Here is a 22569-nt window from a genome sequence, read left to right on the forward strand (position 1 = left end):
CTGCACGGGCGGGCCTTGAAGGCACTGATTGGCTGAAGCCGCTTTCGCGAACCCCACGTCTTGCTCAGGGCTGGCTCTGGCGTAGCCAAGCCAGGGGAAAGGGGAGTCACAGGCCGACCTCTCCAGGGACCCGCAGGCCCACGGCCGGACTCGCAGTTCCAGAGCACCGGCCTCACGAGCGGGTCAGAGCTCTCACCCCGCCCCCGAGTCTGCCCCGCCCTTCTTTTCGCATTGCGGGGCGGCTAGAGGTTGGCACTGTGTCCCTGTACCCCACGTGGCGCTCGGTCAGGGCTGGGGGAGGGGGTCTGGAGAGGCAAATCCAGAGAGAAGTCTCCCCCCACCCCCCTTACAGGGCTGGGCTGCTGCTGCTTCTGGGAGGGGTCCTGGGTAGCTAAACAGAGAGGGCTGCGGGAAGGAGTGACGTCAGGGTGAGTGGGCGCCCAAGAAGGGGTGTGTAGGAGGTCGGGAATCGGAGAGGACAGACCCGACCCTGTCGAGGGAGAAGACAGGTCAAGGAGAGAAGAAAGAGAAAGAGCCGCTATAGAGTGGGGCTGCGGGCCAGGTGGAGTAGGAACCGCTGTAGTCAGGGGAAGCTAGAAGAAAAAGAAGGGGTCGATAAGGAAAGGGGGGCTGGAGTGGAGGGAGGAGAAACCAGCTGAGACTAGGAGACTGAGGGTGGAGGAAGAGGAGACTGCGGGAAGGAGAAAGGAGAGAGGAACCACAGAAGGAAGAGAGAGAACAAGAGTGATCTCCGAGTGGAGACAAATAGAAAAGGAAGGGGAGAAAGAAAGAGGGAAGTGAGGGAAGGTTTGTTGGGGGCCTGTAGGAGGAGTGAACAGGAGTGGGGATGTGGAAGGGAGGGAATCAGGAAGCAGTCATTGAGGGGTCAGGTGGAGAACTGGGGGTACCAGGGAGCTGGGGTCTGCAAGATGCAGCTTGCCACTTAGCCAGGGCCTCTTTGCCTATCATGTTTCCATGGCCACTGCCTCTAGGCTCCTCAGCCCTTACTGTGCTCCTCGGAGCCCTCACTTCTCTGTTCCTTTGGTACTGCTACCGCCTGGGTTCCCAAGACATGCAGGCCCTGGGGACCGGGAGCCAAGCTGGGGGTGTTAGTGGTATGCCTGATGTATGTTCTCAGACTGGCCCAAGGGGCCCTGGGGATCCTGGAGAAGGACCCAGGGCAGAAGGTCTAGTGAGCAGGCGGCTTCGGGCCTATGCCAGGCGTTACTCCTGGGCTGGGATGGGTAGAGTGAGGCGGGCAGCTCAGGGAGGCTCTGGCCTCACAGGCGGGGCAGGGGTCATGGGCATTCAGCGCCCTGGCTTACTTTTTCTACCAGACCTGCCTTCGTCCCCCTTTGTGCCACGTGATGCCCAGAGGCATGACGTGGAGCTCCTACAGAGCAGCTTTCCCGCCATTTTGCGGGACTTCGGGGCTGTGAGCTGGGACTTCTCAGGAACCTCTCCTCTGCCTCGGGGCTGGTCCCCACCCCTGGCCCCTGGGTGCTACCAGCTCCTGCTGTACCAAGCAGGCCGATGTCAACCCAGCAACTGCCGGCGGTGCCCAGGAGCCTATCGGGCACTGAGGGGGCTGCGGAGCTTCATGAGTGCCAATACCTTCGGCAATGCTGGCTTTTCCGTCCTACTGCCTGGGGCCCGGCTTGAGGGCCGCTGTGGACCCACCAATGCTCGGGTTAGATGCCATCTGGGTGAGTATAGCCTGTCTACAAACCTCCCATATTTCCTACTTTACTATCTCTTTCTGCACTATGGTTCCTATCATGCCTCTTTTCTCAGAATCTTCCCCAACCAGATCTGAGTTCTGTTTTCATGCATCTATCCAGTCAGTGGTGGCTTACACAGTGTCCCATGCTGACTCTTCCTCTTTGTCTCCAACCACCCTCCCCCCTTTTAACTTAAAAGAAATTCTCACTGAAATGTAAGTGGTCAGTGTTACTTGCCCTGAAGAGGAAATACTCAGAAAATGAAATTTAAATTGTAAAAAGAGACAGCTTGGAACAGGGTATGGTCTTGCATGCCTGTAATCTCAGCACCTGGGAGACTGAGGTGAGGATCCCAAGTCTGAGGCAAGCCTGGCTCTTATTTCTCTTTTATTTAGTCTAGGGAGTATAGTGAGATAATCTACATCTCACTATGTAGTACTGGTCTGGAATCTAAATACAGGCCAGTTGGCCTCAAACTCACGAGATCTGCCTCCCACTACCTCCTGAGTTCTGGTATCACAGGTGTGAACAGTAGGTAGCCTACTTTATTTAGGCTTCTTCGCTGATAAGTAGCAATGTTAGTGGGGTGTTCAATAGCACCAACCTGGTATTTTCTGTTTTCAGACACACCAGAAGAGGGCGTCGGATCTCACTACAGATAATTGTGAGCCACCGTGTGGTTGCTGGGAATTGAACTCAGGACTTCTGGAAAAGCAAGCAGTGCTCTTAGCTGCTGAGCCATCTCCCTAGCCTCCTGAGATTTTCTAATGTTCTAAAGATTGAAAGAAAATCGGGAAAGTAAATATTATGACTTCAGCTTAGCATAAATCTCTGTGTGCTGCCGGCTGGGTGGATCTTATGATTTGGGGCATACTACTTTTCCTACCAGACCTGCCTTCACCCCTCTATGCCATGTGACACCCAGAGGCATGACGTGGAGTTCCTACAGAACAGCTTCCCTGCCAGTTTATAGGACTTGGGGCTGGGAGCTGGGACTTCTCAGGGACCACCCCTCTGCCTCAGGGCTCATCCCAACCTCTGGTCCCCAGGTGAGGGTTTTTTTGGCTGCTCCCTGCAGATACCATGCACATGTTGGACTTTTAACCTTCGTAAGGTTGGGAACACTACCCAGTCTTAAGGACGATTTTCCGGAATGTCTTAGTTACGTCAGAGTCGGCTGTTTTCTCAGCACACTTGACTGAGGTCCTGGGGTCAGACTGGATCCATTAGTTTGGCCTCACGGGAGAGGTGCCCAGTACACAGTAAGATTCTGGAACTGAATTGACAGAAAGTCCAGGAGGAGATGGTTTAGGAGAGGCTTCTTCCAAATGACAGACATGCTTCCCACAGCAGGCCTTCCCAGTGTCTGAGCATCCTTCAGACTATGCTGTGTGGTGAATGTACTCTGACCATCTTTGAGAAGACCACAGAATCTGGCCTGTGAGGCCCATTGAGTGGGCAGGCCCCCTGAACACAGGCAGGAATGGTGGATTCCATTCCCATTGTCTCTTCACAGGCCTGAAGATCCCTCCTGGTTGTGAGTTGGTTGTTGGTGGTGAGCCCCAGTGCTGGGCTGAAGGGCACTGCCTCCTGGTGGACGACTCCTTCCTGCACACAGTGGCTCATAATGGTAATAGGACTCACATTCTGGTGGGTCAGGGGACCAAAGACCCGGAGGGATTCCAGCCAGTCTGCTCTCAGAGGCACTGTTTTGGGACTGCACAGCCTTGGGCAAGCCACAGCTCCTCCAATCACCTGTGGGGCATCTGCCTTCTTTACCGGGTGACTGACTGCATATGGGCTAGGCCCATAAGCTAGACTACCTACACCCCTATCCTCTTGCTGTGGAACCTTAGGCATTTATTTAATCTTATTATGCCTGTCAGTTGGTATAAAATGTACCCATTTTGGGCACATAGAGTTACCACTGTAAATGCCAGGTATGGTGAAACTCAGGAGGCTGAGCCAGGAGGATGGTGAGTTTAAGGGCCGGGCTACATGATGAAACCGTGGCTTAATGAGCAAATTTACCACTGGTGAGGGCCTGGTGCTGACATCTGCTTTCCTCAGTCTATACTAGGAATCCTATCACAGGAGTTCTGGTATCAGCTGCTGTCTCCATCCCTGTGTGCCCTAGGCTCCCCTGAAGATGGACCTCGAGTGGTCTTCATTGTGGACCTCTGGCACCCTAATGTGGCTGGAGCAGAACGCCAAGCTCTCGACTTTGTCTTCGCTCCAGACCCTTGAAAGACACTTCCGGCACCTGAGCTGAGTGATGCTGCACTCAAGGACAGCCTGAGTGGTGGTCAGGACCTCTTCTCCACCTACTCAGCCAGCACTGAATACAAATTCACAATCCTCTCCCAAGTCCTGACTCTTTCCTTCTCAGTTACCAATCCGAGGCTACGGGTTGGGAAGGGGCTCGTGTTTCTACCACAAAACAGCCAGGCATAGGCATAGGCATCTTCTCCTTCTTCTTCTTCTTTTTTTTTTTTTTTTTTTTTTTTTGAGAGATAGGGTTTCTCTGTATAGCCCTGGCTGTCCTGGGGCTCACTCTGTAGACCAGGCTGGCCTCGAACTCAGAAATCCTCCTGCCTCTGCCTCCCAAGTGCTGGGATTAAAGGCATGTGCCATCACTGCCCAGTGCATCTTTTTTGTTTTTTTTTTAAGATTTATTTATTTATTATATGTAAGTACACTGTAGCTGTCTTCAGACACTCCAGAAGAGGGCGCCAGGTCTCGTTGCGGATGGTTGTGAGCCACCATGTGGTTGCTGGGATTTGAACTCTGGACCTTTGGAGGAGCAGTCGGGTGCTCTTACCCACTGAGCCATCTCACCAGCCCTGTTTTTTGTTTTTTTCCGTTGCATCTTCTTAACATAAGCCGCCTCAGCATCCCTCACCCGAGAGTCAGCAGCAGACCTTCAGCTCAACTTTATTCCAATAATTTAATAGAAAATTAAAATAATAAATAATATGAAACAGATCAAGATAGCAGAGCTGGCACAGGTCCAGGCCAGCCGAGTACAAAGTTAAGGAGGTAGGGCGAATGGTGGGGCAGGAGGGGCAAAGTACTCTGTTGCAATGGCGGAAAGCAGCTTGGAGTGTGGTTGATGGTACTGTCCTTTCTACATGTGTGTTCAATGTATTAACAAAATGGAAAGGGAATCCTGTGTCATTCTAAATCAGATGGTAAGAGAAAGATGGCAGAGCAATGATGTAGAGGAGGGGCGGTCACTGGCTTTCTGAAGAGCCCCGCCAGAGGGAAATGCTGGAATGTACCATGTGGTTAGCAGTGAGTGGCGATGACTAGAAGGAAAGGGCTCACTGAAAATAGCATGCAATGAGGGGACAGAGGGAAGACCCACGACTTGGCCAGCAGAGCCGGGGCAAAGAGACAGAGGGACTAGGTCCCAGAAGCAAGAGGACAGAGGGGGAAGGCCAAGGTCAGTCCTTGAAGACAATCTGTTGGCCGTGGGGACGCTCGTCGTGGGTGATATGGCGGCGGACGTGAATCCTCCGGACACGGTGCTCTCGGTTCTCTTCATCGTCCCCTCGGCCTGCCCCACCACCTCCAGCTGCACCCCCTGTGGCCTCCAGGAGAGCCAGATCTGGGCCACGGGAATTCTCATAAATTAAGATGTTCAGTGTCTCCTCAAAGATCCGAGCCTCAGGGAATTCCACCTGCAAAAGGCCAGCAACCCATAGCTCCTACCTCTGGCCCAGTCCCACAGCGCTTCCCCAGGGGCTCCTCTGTGGGCTCTCCTCCAGGCCCCAAAGGCAGCTAGACTTGTTTTCTTTCCTTCACTGCCCAGGCTCTTGGAATGCTTTCCATTTAGTAAGTCCTGAGTACCTGCCACTATCCCTGGGTTGTTCCAAGCATCAGGAACGTAGTATTATAAACAAATGCTTGCCCTCAGCATGTTGGAAGTCTAGGGAGAGAACACAGACTCGTTCTTCCTAAGATATATATTAAGTCAGATGATGACATTTTATGAAGAAAGCTGGAAAGGGGATGTGAATAGCCTTTCCCAAGAGTTTCATCTTTCAGTAGGGAACTCAGGCAAGGCCTTGCTGGGAATGTGGTGTTTGACCAACTCAAGAGAGGGAGGGGGACAGCTAGGGAAAGCACACTGAGGGGTGGCAGCAGGACAGGAACGCATCTCAAGTGCCAGGACAGAACGAAGACAAACAGAGGAAAGACACAGGGAAAGGGGGGGTTTGCTGGGCAATGTTGAAAAGGATATGATGAACCCAGAGTCTCATGCATGCTGGACCAGTTCTACTGCTGAGCTACACCCATACTCTTAGTTGTTTATTAATGAATTCATTATTTTAAGACAGTCTCACTAGGTTGCCCAAGATGGCCTTGAATTTGCAACCCTCCTGTAAGAGGCCAGCCAGTAAGACTGAGTCCGACGGCTTCCCCGTTAGAAGTGATTACAGATGTATGTACACCACCACACCTTCCTCTTAAGCTACCTCTTCTGATCTTCCTAATTGCAGGGGAAAAAACCCTTCGGGAAGATGAGGTACATTCCATTTCTTTGACCAGTGTTTCTTTGTCCTTCCACTAGGTGACAAGTATCAGACTAATACTGGCTAGGGGACACTGGAAAGGAAAAGGTATAGTATTGCTCTGCAGCCAGTGTTCTACCCAAGACTACAGCACTTTATGCAGCTAAAAAGGGGGTTGACAACTTTGTCTGGGGAAGTTGCATTGAGATTTCATGAGCAAATGTGTCCAGGGAGAAACGATGCCCAGCTTGGGTTCATTAGGCGACAGGGATTGAGACTGCCTCTGTGGTTTGCAGTGGGGCAGTACCTAACACAGATTGGGTATTGAGACAGTTTTAAATTTTAACTAATTAATTTTTATATGTGTGGGTGTCTCCATGTTTGTCTGTGCATCACTCGTATGCAGTGCCCCTGGGGGCCAGAAGAGAGTGTTAGATCCCCTGGGTCTGCAGTTGTGAGCTTCCAGGTGTGTGCTGGGAATCAAACCCACATCCTCTTTAACAGCAGCCAGTGCTCTTAACCGCTCAGCCATCTCTCCAGCCCTGGATACTGTGAAATGTCCACTGATGGCTACTACATTCACAGCATCAACTCAGAAGGTCTGGAGGGTTTTAGTTTTCCCTTTTAATGACAGAATTTTACTATGCTGCCCTGGCAGGTCCAGAACTACTTCAAAGTGTTGAAGCTGAAGATGTGCACCACGTGCTGAGAGGTGTACAATTCTGGCTGTCTAAGCTGATGTTGAAGGATTGCAAGTCCAAGGCCACCCTGTGCAGCATATTAAGACTGTCTCAAAACAAACCGAGACAACAAAGGGCTGGGGAGGTGGCTCTGTGGTACAGCACTGGCTTAGCTGTGAGGTCCTCAGCTGCTTCTGCAATACTGCAGAACCAAAGCCTGCTCTTGGTAATGGACCTTTTGAGGTTCTAAAGTGAACCATGGACCTTTTTTTAGGGGACAGTTTTTGATTCAGGATGTTACTATGTAGCCCAGGATGTCCTTAAACTCCTGCTCCTCTTTCCTCAGGCTGCTGAGTGCTGGGATCTCACGCACACTGAACCCAGCTCGTGGGTCTTCCATACCGAAAAGTGCACACATGTTTCTAGCCCTGCATACTATCCTGGGCACCGCAGACAATGCTGAGCCCTCTCCACTGCCTACACTAAGAATCCTGCTTTATGGCTGGCCAGTTGCCTCAGTGGTTAAGAGCACTTCCTGCTCTGGCAGACTATTCAGGCTCATTTCCCAGCATCCACATGGTTGGTTGCTTACAAGTAGTTCCAAGGGATCCGATGCCCTCTTCTGCCCTTCACAAATACCAGCACATATGTGGTCTATTTATGTACATGCAGGCAGAACGCTCATACACATAAAATAAATACAGCTTTTTAAAAAAGCCACAAACAGGTAAATCATGTTCTTCACAAGACCTGGGGACCAATTAATCCCCACCACCCCAAACAAAGAAAAGGAAAACAGAATCTTCTCTAATCTAGTAGCCTCATTTCATTGGTAATGAGGTGGCCTTCCCAAACTACATAGCCATGAACTAGAACTCTGGTCCACAATAACCACCAAAGAGTGTTTCTTTGCCAGATCTGCTGATCTACCTCTGTCCAGGGTCCCAGTCCTCCCTCCCACCCTCCCCAATTCCCTCTGACCTTGGTCTGCTTCTTCTCCGTAGCATAGACTATGGAGGTGCAGCACACCTCGGCAATTTTTCGGCCCTGCCCGTAGAAAGACCAGCAGCAAATCTCATCTCCTAGGACATCCTTGAGGAAGAGCAGCCGCCCATGGAAGCGCAGGGCTAGTTTGTCAAACAGCTCGATGTTCTTCAGTAAGTTGTCATCGGAAGTGCTGAGAACCAAGGGCCAGCCGGCCTTAGGTGACTGACTGTCTTCCTTCCCTCCGCTCCCCCCCCCCCGCCCCCCCCCCCCCCCCCGTGGGGCCCACATTCCCAGTCTTGTGCAGCAGGGCACTTCTGACTGTGTAGGCCTCTGAGGGGACACATTTGCAAGGCAAATTACTGCCTAGCACAGAAGCTCCTGGTGCAGGCTGTCACCAGGCACCCCAGCAGTGCCACATTTTAACTCAGCAACATTAGGCAGGTGACGTAATCCTCTGGTGCCATAATATCATCTCTAGTTGGAGACCAACACATCCTCAGACCACTGGGAGCACAGATAAATTAACAGACAACACTGAGAACAATCCCGTTGGGAAATCAGGGACTAGCCTATGCTAACTATTATCACAGGCTTTGCTTGAACTTCGTTTACTGGCGACAGGTGGCACAGATGGGATGGGACATTCAACAGGCAGGCATTCTGCAGTCTCTCCATATGACCACCGTCCTTCATGGACTAGCAGAGCTCTGCCAAGCCTAGGAGTCTGCGGCTGTAAACACACAGGGCCGCCCCCTGCCCCGCCCCCCGCCCCGCCCCTGACCACCCCCTCCCCGCCCCCGCCCCCCCGCCGCGCCCCCCCCTCCCCGCTCACCTGGTGTAAGAGTACTTGTTGTTACTGCGGTTGTGGAGAAGCTTCACCACAGGCTGTGGGGAGGCAGAAGGATGCAGTCAAGAGACAGGGAAACAAAAGCAGCCGTCACAACTGCCCAACCCACGGTCTCCAGGGCCTCACCTTGGAGGTGCTGGCCAGGAGCTGCTGCTCTTCCCGGGGTGATGTCACTGTGGGGATGAGGCATAGTGGGGACAGCTTCTCCCTTTTTTGCTGGAGAGAAAGTACAAGTTGATTAGCAGTACAACTGGTGTTCACTCACACCACTTAGATAAAGGCTGTGTGACTCTGTTTGGGGGGTTGAAAATACTCTTCCATGTTTCCACAGCTCACTAGGATGTGACCACTCCACGCCACCCTGGCTGTCTTGTGCAGTGGTACAGCTAGTGTATAATTTAGCATGCCCAGCTAAGAGGTTTATTTTTTGTGTGTTTGTGTGTGTGTAAAATTAACATGAAAGTCCAAGCATGGCAGCAGGTCCCCAAAGGCCCATCTACAAGAGGCTGAGTCTAGCTGTCTGCCCTCCCCATAACTCCACCCTTACCCTACCAAGCTGCTGTTCTGTAGGCACCCAGCTGTGCTCTCCCTGACTGCATGGGTCAGCCTGCTAGCGGTGTGCTTCACTGAGCTGTGTGCAGCTCAGCACGCTGACCCCACAGGGCAGTACCACTCCTGCAGTTACATAGCTTCCTTGGGTTCACAGTATTGGCTGCTTTTCTTCATAGCACTTAAGTCTGCGTCTGTTCTGACATGACCTCCTGAGGACTGTACAGTGATGACCAGTGTAAGCACACACATTTGCTGAATGACTGAGTACAGCGAGGTTGTTTATCTCTGGAGGGCCGGGGGTCGGACCCAGGACCACGAGGGCATCCCAAGCAAGGGACCTGAGTACACTGCTGCTGACTTACACTCTACATCTTTTTTTTTTTTTGGGGGGGGGGGTTCGAGACAGGGTTTCTCTTAGTAGAAAGAGAGTAGGTCTATATAAGAGTGTGAGGCTATGTAGTCCTGGCTGTCCTGGAACTCACTTCGTAGACCAGGCTGGCCTCAAACTCAGAAATCTGCCTGCCTCTGCCTCCCGAGTGCTGGGATTAAAGGTGTGCGCTACCACCGCCCAGCGGTGCACCACTGCACCATTTTTTAAAATGAAAATTTAACTTTTACAATACTGAGACAGCCCTACTAAATGACTTGAGTGGATAGTCTCTTGCCTCGCTGTCTCGGTGACACATGCCTCTAACCCAGCACTGGGGAAGCACATGTAGGACGATGTCATGGATTTGAGACCAGCCTGATCTACAGTGAGACCTGTCTCAAAAACAAACAAAACAAAAAACAATCCTCCTGTCTGAGCGATGACCAGTGTAATTGTTGAAATATCCCTTTAGAGACACGTTAGAGGAATGCCTGTTTCTAATGCCACAGTCTAAGACAATTTCCAGAAACTGGTTCTGAGACTTATTATTATTTTAATTATTAGTATTTAGTTTTTTTAAAAGACAGGTAGGTTTCTCCATGTATCCCAGGCTGTCCTAGAACTCACTCTGTAGACCAGGCTGGCCTCAAACTTAGAGCTCTACCTGCCTCTGCTTCCTAAGTACTAGGGTTAAAAGCCTGTGCCACCTTGCCCAGCTAAGAGGTTTTTGTGTGTGTGTTTATGAGTGTTCATATGTACGTATAGAATTTAAATGGAAGGCCAAGCCTGGTAGCTGGAACCGTAAGGCCCAACTACTAGAGGCTGAGGTGCAAGGGCTGCTTAAACTTGGGTCTGTGAGAATGGCCTAGACCTAACTCTCATAGAAAGTACAGAGGAAAAACATAAGTCCATCCAATCAGGAGACGGGAGGTAGACAAGGAGCAGAGCCACAGTGCAGGTCTATATAGAGTGTGAGGCTATGCAGGACTCTGCATCGCGATTGTCTCAAAACAAAAACAACAAAGGTCAGGAATGTGTTTACTGCAATGGAAGCACTTGGGAGGCAGAGGAAAGTGGTCATCAAGTTTGAAAGCAGCTTGGGCTACTTAATAAAACTACCTCAAAACAAAACAAAACATCAATGGAAGCACAGAAGTCTGCAATTACTGCCAGTTTTGAAGCGGTGAGTCTGTAAGGCATAAGGATCCACTAGGAAGGCAAAATAATGGAAACTGCAGTTTTGATGCAGAGACAAAATGAAGTCCGACAGAAACCTGTGGGTGTGGCAGGTGAGAGCTGAGGAGAAAGTGCAGGAAGCAGGACACACACCTGTTCTCTGTGCTGTGTAACAAATGGCCCCAAATGCCACAGCCTCACTTAACGTAAGGTCTTTATGGTTCCTTTTCCTGTGGGTCAGGGATTCTTTGGTGAGCTGCTCAGGCCCCCGGTGGCACAGGTTCTTCCATGAGGCATGCACAGCAGGGGCTGCGGGGTTGCAGGGTTTACAGGCATCTGACAGCACTACTGCTTATTAAGGATCACTTTCTAAGAAATATGGCTGCTATGTTCACATGGCGGTTGCATGAGGGACCTAACCTTTGCCAATGGACCTCTCTGTAGGGCTGCTTGAATGTCTTTATAACATAACAGCTGGTTTCTCCAGAGAAAATAATGCAAAGGAGAAGACGGACAATGGACAGCTCACTGTCTTTTATGACTAGCTTCATCTGCCTTAAGTCACTGGGAGCTCTCTCAAGGTTGGCTCCATTAATTCATTGCTCCCAAGATTGTCCAAGTCTCATCACTACATTGGCAGCTCAAAGCAGAGAAAATCCGAACCAGGTTCAGGATGGGATAAGGCCATTTGGGCACAGTTCCTCAACTTCAGCTCAGGAAGGGACTTTTTTTTTCTTAGTGGAAGAGCCATGAACTACAGGCATGTTGTCTTTTCCACTTAACCACTACTTAGGTAGGGAGGGCAAAGACAAGAGGAGGCATGTAGAAGTAACTGGTCCTAAGTCTGTACCTCATTGGGTACCTTGGTTGCGTACCCCTGAACAGGTATGATCCACACAGGAGTTCCAGTGCCCAGAAGAATCATTCTTTTGCCAGGACATAGTCATAAGTTCCGCCGGCTTCCTCAGCTTGCTTCCCACATGCACGAATTTCACTGTCCAAAGCCCTCTTGTGCTTCAGCTATGGCTGTTCCTTCAAGTCCCTGCTAATCTATTAAATGCTTATTGTTGTCTAAGCTTAGGGTTCATGTTGTAAGAGAGGGAAAAAAAAAAAACACCACGCCTGTAACCTCTTTGAAAAGAGCTTTTGACTGCTTTGGGCTTGGAAACAAGCTACAGAGAGGTCATATCTTAAGTTGCCTTTTTTAACTTTTATTTTATTTTTTTTAAGATTTATTTATGGCCGGGCATGGTGGCACACGCCTTTAATTCCAGCACTTGGGAGGCAGAGGCAGGCGGATTTCTGAGTTCCAGGCCAGCCTGGTCTACAGAGTGAGTTCCAGGACAGCCAGGGCTACACAGAGAAACCCTGTCTCTGAAAAAATAAATTTACTTATGGTCTGTACATGAGTACACTGTAGTTGTCTTCAGACACCAGAAGAGGACATCAGATCTCATTACAGATGGTTGTGAGCCACCGTGTGGTTGCTGGGAATTAACTCAGGTACTGGAAGGGCAGTCAGTGCTCTTAACCACTGAGCATCTCTCCAGCCCTTAAACTTTTCTTTCTATTAGACTGGGTCTCTGAGTGCTAGGATTAAGGGTGTGCCATGGAACAGTGCAATCTTAGCCTCTTAGAAGAGCTGTGATTTGGGTGAATATATAGCACATTCCTGTAATCAAGCTCATAGAAGGATAAGGCTTATGCTTACAAAGGAAGAACCTGCCTAAAAAACAAAAGGGCTAGTATGTAACTGAATGATTCTCTGGGCATCTCTTTGGGGACTTCTGGGGTCTAAACAATGAACTTGACAATCACACTCTTGAATTATCCTTACATTTTCCTGGGAATGTTCAGTATTTAATCTTTGCAGGGAAGCCATTTGTTAATTGTATGCATTATCGGAAAGCTTGGGAATGTGCAAATAGTCCCTGGCTTTGTTGTTCCACTGTTTGCTTCTTTAGCTTACCCTCACCTCTACCAGGACAAGCAATGAGAAACCGTGTGGCTCTGACTGTCCTGGAACTCCCTCTGTGGACCACCCAGGCTGGCATGGAGCTCATAGGCTGCCTGCTCTACCCCGACTGCTTACACTATTAAAGACCTGACATTTTGTGGTTTTGCACAGAAAAGTCCACACACCAGAATCACAATTTGTTATCGTTCTTCTTAATTTATTGAATCTCTTCTGTTATTTTGGTTTGGTTTTTTTTGAGACAGTCTTTCTGTGTAGCTCTGGCTATCCTGGAACTCACTCTGTGGATCAGCCTGGCCTCAAACTCACAGAAAGCCACCTGCCTCTATCTCCCAAGTGCTGAGATTAAAGGCATACACCACCACTGCCCTGCTTATTAAATCTTTTTTTCTTGATCATATTCTTTATCCTCCCCATGTCCACCTCCCTTCCCACCTAACTTCAAGGTGTTCTGTTCTCTCTCTTTCTCTTTCTTCCCCTCCCCCTCTCCCTCAAAGCGGGTGGAGGTGCACTGGAGAGATGGCTCAGCAGTTAAAAGGAATGCTCTTCTAGAGGACCTGTTCAAATCCCAGCACCCACATGGCAGCTCACAACTGCCATGATCGGACAGTCTCATACAGACACGCATGCAGGCAAAATGCCAATGTACATAAAATAAAAGTAAATAAATTAAAAGAGAGGAAAAAAAAGAAAAAGAATAGAAAATCAAGCTGGGTGGTGACCATCCATGCCTTTAATGCCAGCACTTTGGGAGACAGAGGCAAGTAGATCTCTGTAACTTTGAGGTCTACAAGGGAATTCCAGGATACTCAGGGATACAGAGTGAGATCCAGCCAAACAAACAAACAAACAAACAAACAAACACACAAACACAAAGATAAGAAAGAAAAAGAAAACCAGTAAGAGACAAAATACCAAACTAAAAGGAATGGAGTATGTCTGGGCTAGCCATTCCTGGACACCTTGAAATGGTTGCTATACTCCATTGTAGAACTCCCTTCCCAGAGGTTATCCACTGCAAACAGGCTCTTGTTAGGGGTGGGTCTTTACATCCATTTCCCCTTCTTAGTGCCTGGCTTTCGTCTGGTTTGGGCCTGTACTTGTCATAGTCTCTGTGAGTTCTGTTGTCGTGTTCTGTCCTGTCTGGAAGTCATTGCACAATGTGTTACCTCTAGATGATAAATTACTATAGACACAGCAACCTACACGACAGTCATTTGTTGTTGCCTTAACTTTCTGAGGGTCAGACCTTCAGACCAGCCCACAGTCTCTCATGAATTAGTCTAGATGACAGCCACAGTTGGCCACAATTGCACATGATGTCGTGCCAGTCTATAAGAAGTGAAAGGAGGAAGAGCCTGAGTTCAAGGCTAGACTGGGATACATAAGGGGACCTTATCTCAAAACTACAAACAATGTAAGATGCTGGCCAGAAGTGCATCTGCATACTGAATACTTGACCGGGCCTAGAGGAGCTGCTTTTGATAAAGCTGGTCCACACAGTTGCGAGTCAGGTGACAGAAGGCTCCACTTCCTTGCCAGGGAGACTTCCCAACAACTATTTGGGTTCCTCATACAATGGCTTGCTCACCAGAGTGAAGGATCCACGAGGTGGAAGCCATTCTTATTTTATGACCTAATTTCAAAAGTCACACATTAGAGCTGAGGGTGGTAGTGCATGGCTGACATCTTGGCAGTGGGGAGGTAGAGGTAGAACAATCAGGAGTTCAAAGTCAGCCAGCAACCACTTGAGACTGTCTTTCCAGTTACACAATGTATCTCTACAATGTGATTGGGATATGTTAATCCTGTTCAGGGTGGGAGGTAAGGGAGGCAAGAATACCGGTGGCCATTTTGGATACTGGGTATCAAAAACTGTTTAATAGATAGAAATCTTAACTTGCTCTGTGCGGAACAGAAGTGAGTCTCATTGAGATGAGGACGTCTACATCTGAGGGCTGGAGACGGCTCAGGGGTAAGAGCACTTGCTGCCCTTGCAGAGGGTCTAGGTTTCGTTTCCAGCACTCACATGGCCGCTTACTTATTATTCATAACCCCAGTTCCAGGGGATCTGATGTACCAGGCATGCATGTAGTCTACATATACACAATGCAGGCAAGATAGACATTTTTTAAGTCCATATATGAAAAGATTTGTATGTAAAATTATAAAGCTAATAAAAACATAGAATAGTAAAAATAAATAAATAAATAAAACCAACAAACTATGTAAACCCCATTACCACCACCACCAATGGTTATCTGCACTGCTATGGGAAAGTGCTATTTGACTACAAGACTCAGTTGGTAGTGCAAAGCACGACTTTACAAATGACCTCATGGGACACAGAAGAAATACTAAACCCATAATTATCCCTAATGAAATCACTGACTCAGGCAAGAACTGTCAATTGGTGTGTTGTTGACAGGCAACTGCCACTTCCTCAATGCCCAAATTACTAGCACACAGAAAAATGTATAGTTAGCAACAAGGAAATCTGCAGTGTAGGGAGGACTCCAACTATCATCTGAATTCAGGGACCAAATCTGCATGTTAGTCATATTAGCAACATCATGAGTCTCTTGATGTAATACAGTGTGAAATACACTACACCTTCTAGAATATACTCTAACCCATCAAACCTTTAAATTTATGGCCTAATTTGCAGCAAATCTGGGATATATCAGGATTTAAACCAAATGACATCAGAGCTGAGCAATCAGGCAAGTTTGGTAAGCAGACCCTTTTTATAGGGAATGTCTTCTAACAGCTATGCTTTATAAGAAAAACAACAAACAAACAAAAAAAACAGGCTGTTTTAGATTGGAAGACACTTGTAGAACATAGCCAGACACAATGTGAAACTCAACTAGAAGTGAACTGCTCAACACATTTCAGGCAGAACTAGAGAAACTGGAGCATATGCCCTGGATGTTAGAGTAAAAATTTTATTGGCACAGAAAGATATACAATGTCAAAAAAAAAAAAGTATACAAAATAGTACATACAACATGGCCAGATTTTAGTGAGCAGACATAAATACACACACACAAACCTGAAAAAAAAATTGATGCTTTATTTTTTTGGTGATCCATTTCCTAAATTTCTATAGCTGATAATACTGCTCTAAAAATGCTAGGTGGTGGGGCTGGAGAGACGGTTCAGTCAATAATAAAGTACTTGTCATACAATCATGGCCACCTGAGTTCAGGTTCCTCGTATCCATGTAAAAACCCATGATGTACACTGTTAATCCCACTGCTGACAAAGTGGAGACAGGTAGGTCCTTTGAGCTTACTGGCCAGAAAACCTACCCATGCCAGTGAATCTGTACGCCTTTAATCCCAGCACTTGGGAGGCAGAGGCAGGTGGATTTCTGAGTTCGAGGCCAGCATGGTCTACAATGTGAGTTCCGGGACAGCCAGGGTTACATAGAGAAACCCTGTCTCGGAAAAAAAAAAGAAGAAGAGAGCCTGTCTCAAAAAGTAAGGTGGGAACTGAGCTTACTCTTTAATCCTAGCACTCGGGGGCAGAAGCAGATCTCTGTGGATCCGAGGCCAGTCTGGCCTACATAACAAGTTCCAGGCAAGTAGGACAATAAAGTAAAATAAACGAACAAACCAGAAAGCAATGTAAAATATGACTGGAAGACACTTGATGTTAACCTCTGGTTTCTATATGCACGTAAGTGCACATACCCACATATAACACCTATACACAAATGGCTATTTGCAATTTAAAAATTCAAGGATGTAGCCAGGCAGTGGTGGCGCACGCCTTTAATCCCAGCACTTGGGAGGCAGAGGCAGGTGGATTTCTGAGTTCGAGGCCAGCCTGGTCTACAGAGTGAGTTCCAGGATAGCCAAGGCTATACAGAGAAACCCTGTCTCAAAACCTGCCCCCCCCCCAAAAAAAAAATCAAGGATCTTGGGCTAGCAAGATGCCACAGCATATAAAGATGCCCGTCACCAAGCCTGACAACCTGAGTCTGGTCATGGGAACACACATGTTGAAAGGAGAGAACTGACACCTACAAGCTGTTCTCTGACCCCTACCATTCTCACTGTAGGGCACACATACCCCATACAAATATGAATAAAATGTAATAAAGACATTAAACACACATCTCTTCCACAGACAAGTGACATTTTAAAAGAAAATACTGACAATATCTAAACCTGATCCTCAAAAGCCAGAAAAAAAATAGAAGATTTTAGTTTTTGACATGGAATTCCCTATGTAACTCTTTAAGAAAGGGAGGGGGGGGGTGAGGGAGGAAGTAAGGGAGGGAGGGATTAATTGATTCTCTGTATAGCTCTGGCTATCCTGGAACTTACTCTGTAGACCAGGCTGTCCTGAAATCTGGAAATCAGCCTACCTCTTACTCCCCAGGGCTGAGATTATAGGTATGTGTGTCACTATGCCCAGCTCCTATGTAACTCTTGCTGGCTTTGAATTTACAATCCTGCTGCCTCTGCCTTCGGAGTGCTGGGATTCAAGGTGTGTAGCACCACACCTGGCTGGGAAAGCCAGTTGTTTTTAATACATGCCTTAGAGGATGTGAGATCCATGCTCTTATGTAACGTGGTCTAATTCTCCTAGGAACTAAACTGAAAGAGTCAAGGATCTCCTGTTAAGCAAGAACAGCAACATAAGAAACTCAGGAGAGCCAGGCGTGGTGGCGCACACCTTTAATCCCAGCACTCGGGAGGCAGAGGCAGGTAGATTTCTGAGTTCAAGGCCAGCCTGGTCTACAGAGTGAGTTCCAAGACAGCCAGGGCTATACAGAGAAACCCTGTCTTGGAAAAAAAAAAAATCAAATAAGACTAGAAGGGTGCATATACAGGAGGCCCACGGTAGCACTGTTTGTAGGAGAAGGAAAGAGAAAGCAAACTCAAAACTCAGGAGGATGCATGAGTAAGATATGGCAAGAAAACAGCATGGACTCCTGCTGCAGTCCAGGCAGTGTGACTGGATCCTGCAGGAAGTGCCCAGCGAAAAACAGCACCAAGACCCACAGCTAAGTAAGCTGATGGAAACAAATACACAGCAAAAGCGGATATGCAAAAATGCATTAGGTCTTCCAGGGAAGAGAGATAATCCAAGGCTATGTACCAACATACTAGGATTAGACAGGGGTAAAGTCAGGGGAGATGGACAAAGGACTGGGAAAAAGGGGAGGAGGGGACACAAAACTGAAAGAGAAAGGATTTGCCTAGACTGGAGTTGCTTTGGCATGCCCTGAGGACTGTGGAGCTGCTGGAGTGGGGGCGGGGGCAGGGACAAGGGCAAGAGGGGGACAGGAAAAAGCTGGGGGGTGGGGGTGGGAAGCAAACACTAACTTGGGAGTCAGATAAACTGGAGCTGAAACCCATCACTGGTCTTTAAAGCTTCTCTAATATATCTTTGTATCTCTGTATGTTAACCAAGGGTACAAATGTACCAACAAGGCAACAGCAGAATCCCTCCTGACTCAGCAGCATGCAAGGACAATAGGTCAACTTCAATAACAGAGCAGAGCTAGACAGGCACACCTGTAATCCCAGCATTCAGGAGGCTGACACAGGAAGAGCTTGAGATCAAGGCTAACCTGGGCTATATGGCTAGACCCTGTCTCAAAACTGTAACATAAAATAACTATGCAAGACTATCTTTCCTTCCAAGGTCTAGCTCAGGGCCAGACAAAGCGCTCAGAAAGAAAAGGAGGCAAAACTTGACAACCTGAGTCTGGTCTCCCCCTCCCCAGGTGCCGCAAGGTAGAAGAGAATCCATTCTCCACAGTTGTCCTCTGGCCTCCACACATACATGTGGCACATGCCATTCCTCCCAAAAAATATATGTTAAAAAAGATATTCAATATTTTTAAAACTGCTACATGATGACTCTTTAATGGGTCATAAAATAAGTATAATGGGTCTCAAATATTAGAGAGGGGGATGGAGGAGGCAAAGGAATGGTACATTAAGGGACATTTTATTAACAGCACTCTTTCACAAAATGCTTTGAATTATAGAAGGATAAAACTAATTCTCCCCCCTCTGGGCTACAGGTAAAAAACTTGAAACGTATACATATACTATCCAAAAGAAATCTGCCCTTTCGGATTTCAAGAGCCAGTAATCAGGCCAGTGAGATGGCTTGGTAGGCCTAAATTCAATCCCCAGAATCCACATGATAGTAGGAAGAGGCATCTGTATCAGATAATAATAATAATCAATAACTATTGATTACTGTTGGAGGTAAAGGACTGGGAGGGAGGGATCCTCTGACCTTCACGTACATGCTATGGTTCCTTCTCACTTGTACGCAAACCCACATTCAGTGAATAAGCATAATAAAAGTTAAAATCAACAAGCATTCCCTGAGAGAAAAGCAGTTCAGACTCCAGTGAACTTACAACTAGTATTCAATATACCACAACTTACAATCTACTACTGTGTTACTACAGTAACCCTGAATGATGATTAAAGCTTACTACACTGTGTTTCTTTTTCTTACTTATCTTTTGGAACGGGAGAACAGAAGGCTAGAGACAGGAACTGACTGGCTGAAGGGTACTGGGCACAGCAGAGCCGGGCTGGATCCTAAGGGGATGCTGATGGGGTCCCCAGAACCCACAGAAGTACAACAGCAAGGTGGGAAGCCTGGGAAGCCCCAGCCCTGCTGATGGAGTATGGCTCTACTTTATGACACTTTGAGGAAAGAGTTGAAAAAAAAAAAAAACTCTAAAATAAAAAGCCCCGAGGGTTGGCAGACAGGCACTCGTGCTTATGCACATGTGTGCTGCTTCCCAGGATAGAACCTGATCGTCAAGGTTATTACATTCCAGCTGAAACTGAGATGAAGTGAGAGCAAGCTGCTAAGATGACTCAGTGGCACCGGGCGTGGTGGCACACACCTTTAATCCCAGCACTTGGGAGGCAGAGGCAGGCGGATTTCTGAGTTTGAGGCCAGCCTGGTCTACAGAGTGAGTTCCAGGACAGCCAGGGCTACTGAGAAACCCTGTCTCGAAAAAACAAAAACAAAAACATAAAAGATGGCTCAGTGGCCAAACTTGATGACCAGTGAGTGCTCCATCTCCAGACTGTACTGCAGTAGTACACACACACATACACACACATGTAAATGTAATAAGAAATCAAAAACTTAAATTATGTAACTTGAGACCCCTACTGGCCTAGAGAGCTACGAAATCCTTAGCTTTCGAGCAAAGGAGAAAATGGGCTGGGGTTGGGTGGGAATGTCACTCAGGTGACAGTACTAACTGAACAGGAAAAGCTACAAGCACAGATTGGGCATTTATGATTTCATGTATGCAAACACATACACTACGTCTTCACACACACCAGAAGAAGAAATCAAATTGAATTATAGATGGTTGTGAGCTACTATGTGGCTGTTGGAAATTGATCTCAGAACCTCTGGAAGAGCAGCCAGTGCTTTAAAACTCCTAAGCCATCTCTTCAGCCCCTCCACCCACTTCCCAGAGCAGGCATTTCTAATGGCGACGGTCTGGACACCAGAGAGTATTGAGACCCTGCTTTAAGCAGTGGGGATGTTGCCGAGGACTGTGCCCCCAAATGCCAAAAGCCTAGGGGTTCTGTCAAGTCTAAGCCAGGCTCTCTAGGCCATATCTCTCTTCTGTAGCAATAGCTATCTATTGGATAGGAGGACAGGGACCCAGAAGGGGGGGGGGGGCTCTCACCTGCAGCGCCAGCTGACAGTCTTCAATCAGGCCCTGGACCAGGTAGTATCGGGCTTCACCTAGCAGCTCCCCGAGTTCTCTGGTACTCTCAGGCAGTGGCACCGACCCGTCCCGCAGGTAGTTGAGAATTGTGCCAAAGTGGCGGCCACTCCGGTCAATCAGCACCCAACCTGGTGGGGTGGGAAAAGGCAAAAGGAAGGATGGCTTGCTGGAGGCACAGGGGCTAATACATTGTTAGAAACTGATTCCAAAGCCATAGGAAAACCTATATATGCCTGGTGGCACACCCCTTTAACCTCAGTATCTGGAAGGCAGAGGCAGGTAGATCTCTTGAGTTTGCGGCCAGCCTGGTGGTCTACAGATTGAGTTCCAGGACAGCCAAGGTGACGTGAAAAAACCCTGTGGGGACAGGGAGGCAACAAGAATGACAACAAGAAAACCTAATACTTACCTGTTTCAGACCTCTGCCATATTCAAAAACTGTTTCAAACATCTCCAGTGTATCATACATACACCTGCCACGGAACAGATCCCTCCCAAATCTGCTGGGCAGTCAGAGGCTCTCACCATGGGCAAGTTGTTTTAAAGTCAGGATCTCATTATGTAGCCCAAACTGAGTGTTAGCATTATAGGCAGGAGGCACCAGGCCCAGCTCACCATGGGGGAGATTCTTACCAAATTACCTTATCAATAAATTTAACCCCTTGTATTCATTTTAACCATCTAATTTAGTGAAAAATGCCCACTTCAACCCTCCGGTTCACAACGATGAAGTCGAAACATTACTTGGAACACCAAGAATTACTGTGATTACATGAGATTTTCTTGCTTACTGGTCATTTCTACTCCATGCCCTCCCCAACCCCCTGCGGGGTGTGGGGCTAACTCCCCAAGATTCAACAGATCCCTTTACCAAACTTTCTCTAGCAGTAACTGACACATCACAATACTAATCAAATAAGTGAATTTTCATCTTCGGTATTTGGAAGCCGAACTTCACCTCCTAAGTGTTTGCTTTTATCTATGTTAAGCCCTTCCCCTTAAAGCTATTCTACAATAAGTGAGTCCCAAATTTAAGGCAACACTCCCGAGAAGGTTAAGATTCACCTGTCAAGAAGAGCTGCGCCCTTCACTCAGGCCCCTGGCAAACCAAGAGCAGCCTTCTCTTTCTACATATATGCATTCATGGATGATTCCTAGAGAGTGCGGGCACTGGGCACTTGTGTTAGACCAAATCTTTCCGTTCTCGAGGCTACCTGGGACGGTTCTACCGCAGAGGCAAACAAAAGGCTGGGCAGTGGGAAGTAAGCAATAAAGGTTGTTTGAGGGGTACTGCTTGCAGTAGACCTGGTTCCTTGGCTGTCTGAGCTAAGGGAAGAAGAGCAGATAATCGGCAATGGAGCGCTTGGCAGATGTTACTGCTGGAAGTAAAGGATTGGGGAAAGAGAGATTCTGAATTAGGAAAAGATAAGATGGGCCTAGGGAGCCGGGAATGAACTGGGGGCTGGAGGGCAGCACGTGTACCGGCGGCACGCATACCTCCCGCGTCTGTGAGCACTTCAACGCGGCCGCTGAACATGGCCTTGAGCATGGTGTCCTGCCCCGTGAGGGTGCGCAGCGTGGTGTAATGCAGCGAGCCGCCCACGTTCAGCTTCACATACTTGCTGTTCGGGGTCAGGGGCTTCAGACTGTACGAGGGGGAGCCAGGCTCCACACCCGAGGGGCTAGGGGACTCCAGGCATTCGGCCGCAGCCGGCGCCGGGCCAGAGGCCTCGGCCGACATGCCAGTGAGCGGACGCGGGTGGCAGTCGAAGGCCCTCTCCGCGCCCCGGTCTGGTTCCCTGAGACCCCGCGACTCCAGCGCGGGCGCCCGGCCGCTCGGCGCACACGCCCACTCTCCACCGCTACTCCGCGACGTCCACCAGCCGCCCCATCGCGCGCTCTCTCCACCCGGAAGCCGGCGCGCGGAGCTGCGCAGGCGCGGCCAGGCCGAGGGCCGCGTCTCGGGGGCGGAGCCAAGAACCGGGGCGTGCGCAGTC

At 48.6% G+C, this 22569-nt stretch overlaps 2 protein-coding genes across 3 annotated transcripts; one reads left to right on the forward strand and one right to left on the reverse strand.

Moving 5' to 3' along the window:
* Positions 1 to 40: 40 nt before the first annotated feature.
* On the forward strand, positions 41 to 4176 carry Asphd1 (aspartate beta-hydroxylase domain containing 1). 2 transcript variants are annotated; one of them, XM_029479596.2, is made up of 4 exons: positions 87 to 248; positions 1530 to 1706; positions 3238 to 3351; positions 3859 to 4176. In XM_029479596.2, exons 2-4 carry the CDS (start codon positions 1601 to 1603, stop codon positions 3966 to 3968), a joined length of 330 nt encoding a protein of 109 aa, XP_029335456.1. In that variant the 5' UTR covers positions 87 to 248; positions 1530 to 1600; the 3' UTR covers positions 3969 to 4176. The 2 variants fall into 2 exon arrangements, with proteins under 2 accessions (XP_021024656.1, XP_029335456.1); XM_021168997.3 differs by having other exon boundaries at positions 41 to 1706.
* Positions 4177 to 4654: 478 nt separating this feature from the next.
* Kctd13 (potassium channel tetramerization domain containing 13) lies at positions 4655 to 22508 on the reverse strand. The gene is made up of 6 exons (XM_085841312.1): positions 22070 to 22508; positions 20531 to 20700; positions 8879 to 8968; positions 8738 to 8790; positions 7900 to 8095; positions 4655 to 5404 (listed from the first exon to the last, which is right to left on the reverse strand). The coding sequence occupies exons 1-6, from the start codon at positions 22311 to 22313 to the stop codon at positions 5168 to 5170; spliced, it is 990 nt and encodes a 329-aa protein (XP_085697438.1). The 5' UTR covers positions 22314 to 22508; the 3' UTR covers positions 4655 to 5167.
* Between the last annotated feature and the right edge of the window lie 61 nt (positions 22509 to 22569).

This window comes from Mus caroli, unplaced genomic scaffold (genome assembly GCF_978045245.1).
Source record: "Mus caroli unplaced genomic scaffold, Mus_caroli_1 scaffold_8, whole genome shotgun sequence".
Classification (NCBI taxonomy): domain Eukaryota; kingdom Metazoa; phylum Chordata; class Mammalia; order Rodentia; family Muridae; genus Mus; species Mus caroli.